Genomic DNA, 12,500 nt, shown 5'->3' on the forward strand with positions numbered 1-12,500 from the left:
AAAGAAAATGGAAAGCGTCGTCCCTGATTAGCCTCTGCAAATGCACTTAACGCATATGCATTAAGCCCGGTTATCTCAGAGTGTGTCTCATATATCAGGTTATCCAAACTGTATTAAAATTCTCTTACTCTCAAACAGCTCCCGATTTACCAAACATAGATTTTTGTTTACAGATTTTTAAAGTAGTTTTTAAGGTTGCTTTCTTTTGACATTTGATCTGATTTGAAAGGATCGATTATAAAACATTGTTTATGTTTTCAATATATTTCGACATTAAACATGTTTCAAATATGTCAGCACCCATGTGCGAGGCACAATGTTCATCTCAAATGATCCACACATTCTATGGTTATTCGCCCTTGTACAAATCTAACAAATCAGTTCTTTGGACATTTGTGACGAAGCTTAAGTACCAAATGGTGTTTTTTAATTCTTGTTTGGTGTAAAGCTGTGTATATTGAATTTTCACTGGACAAGAAAACTCATTTCTTATTCATCAGGGATTGTGATACGTCGTGTTCGGGGAATCCCCTATGGAAGTGTGGCGGGACGCAGCGCGTGCAGGTGTTCGGGCCGCCACCGTCGTCGCCGGCCGTCGGGAAAAATGTCATCTCGCGTTGTCGTCCCTGGTGCGTCACGGCGGACGCCGACACCACTAACGTAAATATCGTTACAATAATTAAATCAATACAATCTTAATAGTTTATTTTAACTCGATTGCATCGAAAGCTTAAAGCTTAATGAAATTCTCTCTAGACCGGTTCATGGGACTAAGAACACGTATTTGGTGTCTCTGGAGAACATAAAAGTACTCTTCCATACTGGGGATCGAACCAGTAACCTCCCAGTTGCTAGGCGGACACCATATCCAGAACACATAGGCAACCTCGACACGATTGTTTAATGCTATTTAAATGTATGTGTGTACATTTGAATCTTATATATCATCACAATTTACGTATAGCCTGGTTTTTCAGCCCAAGTGGGGCCAATGTGAGCTTGGGGGCCACCAGGCGGCGGGAATCTCCAGCTGGGACGTACGGTGTGACTGTCCCCCGGGCAAGATCGGGCCCGGATGTGACCAGGTGGGCGTGTACTTTGTGTATAAACCACTCTTGCTTTATAGTAATAGTACCATATTGATTAGTTTTAATTATATTAATATCAAAGTCATTAGTGATGCGTGTTTATTGGAATCATATACTGATAACGTGATAAGTTATAATCGTTATTATACTTATTATACCTATTATGATCGTTATCATCATTAGTGAGTGTTAATTGTAAAAATAGCATATTGATGAGCATGTATTTGATCTTGTACTCTATTGCAGTCTTTATTAAAGCAAAACATGCATAGAATTGCAGCTATATGATATGATCAAAATAAAAATTAGTCCGAACTATTTTTCGGTTAAAGCACCCTGTCCTGCTTTGGAACGAAATACTTTATTTGGTCATGAAATGCGTTCGCGCGCATTCACTTATCGATTTTTGCAGCTTTGCCCCTCGTGGACATATGGTAACGGTTGTCGTAGAAACTGCACATGTAACCAGAATACGACCTCATTCTGTAACCCTAGCAACGGGCAGTGTGTGTGCCAACCTGGTTACCAAGGAAGCCGATGTGAATCGCAATGCCCGTCCGGAAAATATGGAAAGGATTGCACGTGTAAGAAAGAATTATTGGATTTTTTTTCTTGTGTAATATTTTAGTATTATTAAAAAATCTGCTAAAAAAACAACAACAATAACAGCAACAATATTATTACACAGTAATGGTATTTAAGCTTAATTTGAAAACATTAAGTACGAGGTATTAACTCCTTTGACCATGCCGGAATGTAAAGTTCAATACCAGGTGAATGCATTCGTGAAGATCAGTTGTTAGTTATATAATATTTAAAGGGACATGTTCCTATATTTTTGAATTCTTTTAATATGTCCATTAAGTGCTTCAATAAAAGTTAATGCTTCACGTAACGTGAAATTTCGTCACCGATTTCAGACGTATTCGTTGATTTATTCCTATACCTTAAGATATCGGCACAAACTGCAAGAAATGCACCTAAGTTTTTTTTTTGCAAATAAATCTTAACTTGAGATATTTTCAAAAATAAAGCTCATATCGGTGTGTTTTTACATTTTGTCAAGCCCGTGTGTAAACTCTTGAAAACCCCGTTGATTCTGCCCCTGTTTACGTCATCATTGTTACTTCGCTCCCTGACGTTCAGCGTTTTTTTAGTTTTCCATCTCGACAATCCATGAACAAGCACCTTTAACGTGTATATATTTTTATTTTTTTAATCTTAAAACCAACGAGGAAATATTTTTTGCACTGTCCATCAGATAACTCAAACAAACGTGCTATATATGAATTTTAATTATAAATAAAACTCGTTCGTTGATGAACTTGCACCATTTTTTCCGAACTAGTTTTTTGTTTTTAAGGGAGCGGAGGTTTTATGCACATTGTTGCCATCTGTATAATTAATCTTCAGCGAAAACAATAATGCACATTCGGAAAGTCGGAGTGTATGTGAATGGTTGATATGTTGGGTTTCAGCGACATGCCAATGTGCCGCTCAATCACTGTGTGATCCGGCAGATGGGACTTGCTCGTAAGTTACTTTCCTTGTTATTCCCCGTGATATAAACTTATTCGAATTAAATAACCATTGAAAAGAAGCGTTTTCTCTACATCACATGGATTTACACAATGTTTAAAAAATTTATTATTCAGTGGTTTAGCACACAATACGCCGTATATGGAAATAACAAACACATACAAACTGTTCTACTGTAGGATAAAGCATATCGCTTAAACGGCAACACAAAAATAACCCTGTCGGCAGTTGAACAACAATTAAACCTGACTATAATTGTATGTCAAACAAACATGCATTTGATGTAAGATATTTTGTTCTCTTGTACAAATCCATTTGACCAAAGCAACAAAGCACCTTTCCTGAAGAAAATTTCTTTACAACGATGCATTTTTCCACAAAATGCAAGCTGAATTTGGTAAATTTAAGTCCCTTTTTCTAGTTTTGTTTATAATTTGTTCCCCTATATGGATGGTCGGGCCCTTTCCCAAATCAAGGAAGAAGCAGTGTAGCCCCGCTGTGCGTTCCCTAAGGCAGGACAACCTTGACGCAATCTTCACCTGGAAATATTAATATTCTTCAATTTATGTAATGATATGAGTGTTGTTCTTGAAAACTAGGCTTAATGGGTGTGCAATAAGTGTCGTCCTTGATTAGCCTATGCATTCCGCACAGCTCAATCAGGGATGACACTTTACATTTTTATGGAGCTTTTTGTTAAAAGAAAGTCTCTTCTAAACAAATCCAGTTTAGGCGGATAGTGTCGCTCCTGATAAGCCTATGACGACCGCACAGTCTAACGTGGGACAACACTTTACGCACATGCATTAAACCCAGTTATCCCAGAAAACTGCTATTACAACTTGAAAAAATCATCCATATATCGCCTTATTCCCAGATGCCAGCCTGGGTTTTACGGCCCCAACTGCGCTTTCCCTTGCGAGAAAGGCAGGTTTGGCGCGAATTGCTCGCAGTCTTGCGCCTCGTGCAACCATGGCACGTGCTCGCCCGTTGACGGTCTGTGCGAATGCTTTCCGGGATTCAAACTGCGTAAGTTGTTTTAGTCATATTTAAATTGCAATTCATATATCGTAAATTATTCATATTATTTGGCGTATTTTTGTTTGAACTGCCCACATGAATATTCAGATCGAAAATTATTTGATAGTATCCTGCCTAAACATTCAATGAATTGGTTAATACCACCATTTTAATATACTACAGGTATTTTTGTTAAAAACAACAATATGAATACAGAAAACGGAAGCATGGTACTTTCGACTCGTCGTGCGTTTTTGCGCCATTTTATAAACAGTACTACATTAGCCTAAATTAAGTTTAAATTCATGGTATACGTAAACGACAGTGCTGTAATTTTATAACTGACGTCAGTACAAAATTCCAGCGCCATTCTTTTTATGCAAAAAAACCCTAAATCATTTGCCTACATGCGCATGTATATTTATGTTTACATATTTAAGGCAACCTGGATTTGTTTTTTTTATCGTTTTTCTCTTCCACAACGCCTTACACTTTCGGAAACTAAATTTCTGACATTAGAATCTTTTATAATAGATAATACACAGCTATTTACGTAACGTTTCAGCATATTGCGCCGAGATGTGCGATCCTACAAACTTCGGGCAAGACTGCGGACAGGAGTGCAAATGTAACGGGCAGCCGTGCAACCCGATTTCCGGTCGCTGCATGTGCGGACCTGGTTACCTTGGATACAGCTGTGAGACGGTACGTCATGAGCGATGTTGCTGAATTCAATTCTGTGTTAATTCATTTGTTGATAAGGTTTAAATATATCATTAATAACAGTGCAATGACTCGTTATATCGCTCAGTCTGCTGGAAATGTTGTCTTCTACTGTTTTCATGTGCACAAATGACAATCATAATTTTCAAAAGATATTCACATTTTCTGGCAATAGGCTGTATTCAGAAATTGAACTTTTGTTTAGCTTCCAACATGACACAAAAAAAGAATTACTGCTCATGATACAATTTGTGTTGTGCATCTTTACTGACATATATATATATATATATATATATATATATATTTGTTTTTTGTTCAACGATAGATCAAATTAATGAGACAGCATTTATTAAGTTAACAGTTGCTATGGAAACAGAAAATTGTCAAGTGGTATGAAAGAACAAATTTTGTTAGTTTTTTGGTGTGATTTCTGTTATGAGACCCGCGTCGTACGGACACTGGTCCTGTGATATATTCGAAGAGTTTAGCTCAGAATTCAGGGGGTGGGTGGCTTGCGTAAACGGGAGCTTACCTGGTTTAAATGAGGTTAGTTGGATCTTATTCCCATGATGGCGTCGTTTTTTGTGTTTTACGTTACTCAGAAAAATGAAATAATCGTGATTTTAGTTACATTTAACTGTACACGTGGATTAATACTGGGTATTTTAAGGGAAATGGCAATTTTACACCCTCTTCCTCGAATGTCATGTAAGAACACGACCTCACTCTATAACCCTAGCGACGGACAGTGTGTTTGCCTACCTGGTTACCAAGGAGGCCGATGTGAATCTCAATATCTGTCTGGAAAATATGGAAAGGATTGCATGTGTACGTTGAAATATTTGGTTATTTGTCATATGTTAGATTGTACTATTATTCGAGATCTGCTAAAAAACAACAACAACAATATTTTTACAGTCATTTATTTAAGCTTTTTTTTAAAACCTTAAGTACGAGGAATTTACTCCTTTGACCATGTCGGAATGTAACGTTTAATATCAGATTCATGCATTCGAGTGGATCAGTGGTAACTTATACAATATTTTATATTTTGTGTTACTTACCTGACTCGGTAAAATGAATAATCGTGATTTTAGTTATTTTTGACTGTACACGTGCGTCAATACTGTGTATTACAAGAGAAAATGATATTTTTGCATCCAATTCCTTGAACCTCAAGTAAGAAGACAACATATTGTGGAGTGTTTTCCTTCAAAAACTTTTTTATCCCGACGTCAACGAATTGAAACAAACGAAAACGATGGAAGCACAAACACTCTAGAGCCGAAAGGGTGTATTCATTTAAAATAAATATAAATACAAAGTTGCTTACCGGGGGTAAATATCCGTTACTCAATGAAGGAAAAAACCAAAACGACGCCAACTTGGAAGTAAGTTTCAACTAACCTCATTAAACCCGGTAAGCTACCGTATACGCATGCCCCCACCCCCTGGTATTTGATGTTTTATCTTAAGCGGTGTTTGTACACTTGTACGCAAATCCATGTTCCAGCAATGCCCAGTAGGTCTATGTGGGCAGGGTTGTCTGACGAACTGCTCCTGTCAGCAAGGTTTCGGGTGTGATCCTGTAGGCTGTTTCTGCAACTGCGGACCCGGCTTTGTGGGTCAATTCTGCGAAATTAGCTGCCCAGCACAGTCTCGATCGTAAGTTGTCATTTTAGTTGCACTGACTAAAGATCATCGGAATAAATGTGCATCGACGAATTGGACATCGTGCATGAATGGGAGCATTTTTGTATCCTAAAAGAACAACAACAAACAAAACATGCTATGTTAAATGACCACTATGAAGCCACCTCAGATCGGGACTCTTTTATGCCACAAGTAACACGTGGCCAGTCCCAATAAGTCCCTAAATATAGTTTTCTCTGCGGACGAACCATCATCCTTACCGGCTACCGACACTCGTTAACCCATTTATGCCTAGTGGACTCTCACATCCTTCTAAATTTGATCAATTTATTTCCAAAATTAGGGATGTATAGTATATTTATTTCTATATTTAGAATATTTCGTACAGAAATTCCTTTAAGCAAACAGCGAAGACCCTGATGGGACGCCGCATAATGCGGCGTCTCATCTGGGTCTACGCTGTTTGCCAATGCCTTTTTCTAGACGCTAGGCATAAATGGGTTAACTAAGTAGTAAAGTTGCATTGTGGATATGGTGTCCACCTAGCGACCGGGATGTCACGGGTTCCCACTGGGAGCATTCCTTCGATCTCCCCCAAAGACAAATTACTGGTTCAAGCCCCATGAAAAGGTCTCGAGAGCGTTTCAAATAAGCTCTTGGCCTTCTATACAACCGAGCTAAAATAAATAGGTTTAAACCATGTCCCGAAATATAGTTTCCTTGTTTACCGCATCAACGCCTTTTTCCGGGTACCGACGCATAAAGTTGTCATATGAAAAATTATGACACTCTTTGTCTGCATGTTTTATCATGTGTCACCAAATACAAACTACATGCAGTATATACAATGAATTAAATCTTGTTGCCACTATAACTCCAGATATGGACTTTTTTCGAGTGTATGTAAAAAACGAGCTTCATATTTAAGTATGCATTTAGGTTTGGGCAAAGCTGCCAGTTTACATCAAATTGCGTTCCAAACAACACCGCTTCGATCAACGTTACCACGGGTGCATGTACGTGCAAAAATGGTTTCTATGGGAACAAGTGCGATGTCCCGTGCTTAACCGGTTTATATGGATACAACTGTTCGCAGACTTGCACGTGCAGAAACGGGGCTACGTGCAACCCGGTAAACATATAATATATAAGATTTCGCCTTTGGTGATTCTTTTTTTTGAAGATGATTTCAGAATTATAGTTCTAATGTATAACCATGTATGTTGTAACTAACATATTTAAGAAATGACTTACATTAACGTCTATGTACAAGCATGTAAGAGAATATCCATTGTATATGTTTATATATGTATGTATTCTAATAACCAGAACTATTTAAAATGGGTTACTAGCAGATAAAAAACATTTAGGCGCAAATAAAAAGGGGTCACAATGTTACGTCACTTAATTTTATTTACAACTTAAACTAATTAAAATAATAAATGCACTTCTCGTAGGTTGATGGAACCTGCGCATGCGCACCTGGATTTACCGGAAATGATTGCTCACAGACGTGTCCGTCCAATTTCTATGGTAACAAGTGTCAGACGCGCTGTCCCTCCCAGTGCGGGGGTTCTTGCCATTTTGTCGACGGATCATGTAATTGTCAGGTACACAAGCGTATTTTGTTGTGAAGTTTTTTCACATTTTATTTTCATGTATTGTGAGATGATTTCATCCTAAGTATGGTTTAGATATTCGTCAAACACGGTTACCATGTTCAAAATGGATCGTCTGAAAGAATGTTTCGGTATGATGCTCTATCTCTGCTTTTTAAAGGCAATATAAAACACATTTATTTTCTAATCAATGATATGTCATGTTAGTTTCTAATCAATGACATTTCATGTGTGTCTGTCTAAAAGACAAAATGTGTGTTATGTAGTTTAAATGTTTTACTTGTTATAGACCTATTTGTGTATGTGATTTTAAGAAGGCCACATTGTAAAAAAATATTGATTCATCTGCATAATTTGTATCATGTGTCATTGTCTTTATGTGTAACCTTCTGTAAATAAAGCTTTTATTATTATTATTATTATTATTATTATTATTATTATTATTATTATTTTATTATTATTATTATTATTATTATTATTATTATTATTATTATTATTATTATTATTATTATGTTTATTTCTAACAGAACGGGACCCCGTGTAACTGTCCCTTAAATTCCGCCGAAAGAACCTCAAAATGTTTGTCGACGTGCGGGTGTCTCAATGGTGTCTGCGAGGACAACCAGTCTTGCACGTGCAAATGGGGCTGGAATGGTGCCAAGTGTGATTCACCATGTCCGCCATGTAAATATCTTCTGATTAAATGCGTTTGTATGTCCTCGGCCAGCTCCCTTTATATACCACTGCACTGAATATCGCGGTATTGTGAGCTAAAATCCTAAATCCTAGACCGTCCACGTTATGTGCATCGTGTTTTGTGCTTCAATTATTTCATTGACTGCTTTCCCATATTTGTTTTTTTTTCGGCGTGGCTGTTTAACCTTAGCTGACCTTTTTAAACGACAAATCTATTTGAATATAAAATTTCCCGCCGATAGGCCTGAAACGTTTCGAAGTAGAAAACGTGAATCTAAAAATAGTTTTCACATTTCTACATTCATAATTTATTCAATAGACTTTATTTTTTTTGGAAAGTATAGTGCATGAAAAGAAATACTGCAGTGCGTTTAGCAACGGTGTTAAATGCGCGTTTAGCAGGAAACACTTTTATCTTGAATGATAAGGCTTGAGGGATAGAAAAGTTACACAATAACCTCTCGACATAAATACAGTTTGTGTGTTTCGCTTTATGTTTTGAAGATTGTCAGCGGCGAGTGTTTGTACTTAAAGACTGTGTTCTCATATTAAGTAATTGCTACGAACTTACATTGTGTGCACTCGTATATTTTAGATCACATAAGTATTGTTGTTCAATAACCTTGTATACGCTTTGACGAACATATTTTAAGATGTTTTCGAAATTGACCATTTTACATGTAAATGTATAAAGCTTTAAACTAGCCGTCGTATCAGCATTCGAATCGTTACCTCACTTTACTGCATCGCATTCCAACCCAGAAGGTATCAAAATCAGTTCGCGGCCAGTAACAGAAATCGTTATATAAACGCTATCGCGTTAACTATATGACCTTGAAGTTTATTTTGATAAGAAAAATGTTAAAGGGGCCTTTTCACGTTTGGGTAAATTGACAAAATTGAAAAAAGTTGTTTCAGATTCGCAAATTTTCGTTTTAGTTATGATATTTGTGAGGAAACAGTAATACTGAACATTTACCATGCTCTATAATAGAAATTATATGCATCTTTTGACGATTAAAAAAATGAAAATTATAAAGCATTGCAACGCGAAACGAATTAATAATTTGAAGAGTTCTGTTGTTGTCGTTATATTTTGTGAAACTACGAGGATCGGTTATATGAAGTATAAAATACACCTGCCATTGTATCCGGAAGGATGGCCGAGTGGTCTAAGAGGGAGAGTGAAATTGATTAATCATTCTATCATGGCTCTTATAGGGTTGAACATAGTGACTTGGAACATAACTGGGATAATGTCGAGTGCCGCATACCTATCAAATGTACTAAGTGATGGCAACATCGACATTTGCGGTATATCAGAAAACTGGCTACTGCCGTGCAATGTTCATTTTATGGACACGATTTTAACTGATTATAACCATTTCACTATCTGTAGTAATACCGAATATACAAAGTCTTCACGCGCAACAGGTAAAGGGGGCGTGGCTATCATATGAAAAAACAAGTTCAACAACTTGATTACACCACTTACCATTGACAGTGATTACGTTGCAGGAATACAAATGCAAATTGCTCCGAGGAAATACATTTACATATTTACAGTTTATTAACCATGTGTTAATCATTCTAATCAGATATATTGTGAATGTTTAAACAACCTTTATGACCTTTATAATACGTATTGTGAGCAAGGTGAAACAATATTTCTAGGAGATTTCAATGCAGACATTATATCTCCTAAAAATAGCTTTAGAAACAGGTAATTAAGTCGATTTGCTTACGACTGTAATTTGTATGCCGTTAATACTCATGAATCATGTATTGGTCCATCTAATTCATATGTTTCCTATGATGATAGATATTCCTCATTGATTGACTATGTTTTTGTACCAACTGAATTATTGTATTTTGTGACACACTGTGAAATTGCTGATGATGTTTGTCTAAATGTTTCTAGACATAGACCAATGTTATGTTGCTTGAGTTTTGAGATTCATGTTGATGACAATATCAGTGATTTAAAAAAATGCATTAACTAAAAAGCTGCTAACAGTGATCATGTTTTGCAATATTGTGACACTCTGTGTAAAACATTATCTAAAGTTGATACAAATAGAGCTAGAGATGCAGATGAATTGTATTCGGTGTTGTGTAGCAGTATGCGTGATTGTGCCAATACATGTTTCCCCACGAAACGTAAAAGGCGTCATTTGAAACCGTTCTGGACAAATGAGCTCACGGAACTACATGCACATATGAGCTCGTCACGTGCCGCGTGGTGCAGCGCTGGTAGGCCACGGGGCGCGCAGCACATGGAATATTGTGATTATAAAGCGGTTAAAGCACATTTCCGGAGGGCCATGCGGCGGTGCGGTGAACAATTTATGACAGAACTTGACCGTAAACTCGAATATGACTCTGTACATGACAGTGTGAGTTTCTGGCGGACAATAAACTTAAGAAAACGGGGATCCGGTGCCGACATAGGAGGTGGCATCAACTTCGATGGGAAGATGTATAGAAGCCGGGAGGAAATAACAGAGCAGTGGACGAAAAACTTTAAAGACCTGTACACCCCTTCAAGCTCCCCGGACTTCGATTCACACTGGGAGTATGTTGTTAGACAGGGAGTGGAGCAGGCATTGACTAACATGTCACCGTCTCAAGATGTTTTTGTTTCACCTGAAATGGTTGAGTCTAGTATAAATCAGCTATCAAAAGGAAAGGCCTGTGGTCCCGATGAAATCTACCATGAGCACATAGATAGATTCTTTATTTCCTCCATTCATGGAGAGCTTAACACATTTACAACAAGTATTTACATCATTAATGTATACAATAGATAATAATATGTGTATATTAATATATGTACATGCATATCAACAACAATAGAGAGACGATTTTATAATTAGACACTCACAAACTAACAAACTAGTCTCAGCAATAGGATTGCTAATTGATTATTCAGGCGATTGTCATCTGTAGTTGATTATCGCTGAACCCTTATCACGCTTATATACAGTTATGCTGCGCAGCGGTAATGTTCCTGACAAAATGAAGGAAGGTGAGATTATTACACTATTTAAAGGCGGGCGAAAGCGGCGAGACCAGCCTAATAATTACCGAGCAATTACACTATCGTCAACGCTGCTAAAGTTTTATGAATCGATTTTATTAAGCCGGTGCAAGGACAGTAACCTCGCTTCTATCAGAAAGTTACAAGGTGGATTTCAGGACGGGCTTGGGTGAATAATGACTAGCTTTAGTCTCCGCGAATATGCAAAGGAGCTGGGATCAAGTGTACATCTATGTTTCCTGGACGCTCGTCAGGCCTTTGACAGGGTATGGCACGATGGACTATTTCACAAACTCTTATCAATTTCCGGTGTTTATGATCCTGATCCAGTCATTGATACTAACACCCTTCTCGCACTTCGTGAAATGTATCGAAACTCAACAAGCCGCGTTCGCCATCGAGGATTGATCTCGGAACCACTACCGATCGGGCAAGGAACCCGTAAGGGAGGCAAAAGTTCGTCGCTGCTGTACCTTATCTACATAAATGGCCTGATAGAGAAACTTGATGAGAGTGGTGATGGCCTGTGCATTTATGACATAAATATGGCTTCGCCATCTGTTGCCGATGATATGGTTCTAGTATCATACTCTAAAAATGGACTCGAGAGGATGCTTAAGATTTGCTATGAATATGCAAACAGGTGGAGGTTTCTTTATAACGCATCGAAGTGCTCAGTACTAGTCTATAATAAGAAGACAGAAGAGACTTCAACCTTCTATCGAGGACATGATCGTCTGCCCGCTAGCGACAAGTATACCCATCTTGGTATTGAATGCAACTCTCTTCTGATCACTTATTATGCGATTCATGATGCACGCGTGCGACTGCGAGGAACATACATGAGCTTGTGCTCAAAAGGGGTAGCGCCTGAAAGACTGAGTCCACCAACTCTCTTAACGATATTCAACTTATCCCAAAGGCCCTATATGGCTGTGAGCTATGGAACAACAACTCGCAAAGTGATCTTGTTCAACTTTCTATTGCACACAACTTTTGCCTGAAACACATGCAAGGGTATGACAGAAACATCTGAACAGATTATTGCCTGTCAACCGTTAATACCGTTCCGATAGTGAATGAACTGGAAATCAGACAACTAACAATTTTCGGCCAAATATG

At 37.7% G+C, this 12,500-nt stretch overlaps 1 protein-coding gene across 1 annotated transcript in view; it reads left to right on the forward strand.

Moving 5' to 3' along the window:
* The window catches only part of LOC127859290 (uncharacterized), a 72,698-nt gene that overhangs the window by 46,948 nt on the left and 13,250 nt on the right, over nucleotides 1-12,500 (forward strand). Inside the window, exons 28-37 of the mRNA XM_052396532.1 lie at nucleotides 501-660; nucleotides 978-1,085; nucleotides 1,501-1,672; nucleotides 2,567-2,621; nucleotides 3,505-3,656; nucleotides 4,213-4,352; nucleotides 5,884-6,035; nucleotides 6,963-7,155; nucleotides 7,481-7,633; nucleotides 8,170-8,326. Coding sequence (XP_052252492.1) covers nucleotides 501-660; nucleotides 978-1,085; nucleotides 1,501-1,672; nucleotides 2,567-2,621; nucleotides 3,505-3,656; nucleotides 4,213-4,352; nucleotides 5,884-6,035; nucleotides 6,963-7,155; nucleotides 7,481-7,633; nucleotides 8,170-8,326 — 1,442 coding nt within the window. The remainder of the gene's footprint in view (nucleotides 1-500; nucleotides 661-977; nucleotides 1,086-1,500; nucleotides 1,673-2,566; nucleotides 2,622-3,504; nucleotides 3,657-4,212; nucleotides 4,353-5,883; nucleotides 6,036-6,962; nucleotides 7,156-7,480; nucleotides 7,634-8,169; nucleotides 8,327-12,500) is intronic.

The sequence above is a fragment of the Dreissena polymorpha genome, chromosome 15, assembly GCF_020536995.1.
Source record: "Dreissena polymorpha isolate Duluth1 chromosome 15, UMN_Dpol_1.0, whole genome shotgun sequence".
NCBI classification, from domain to species: Eukaryota; Metazoa; Mollusca; class Bivalvia; order Myida; family Dreissenidae; genus Dreissena; species Dreissena polymorpha.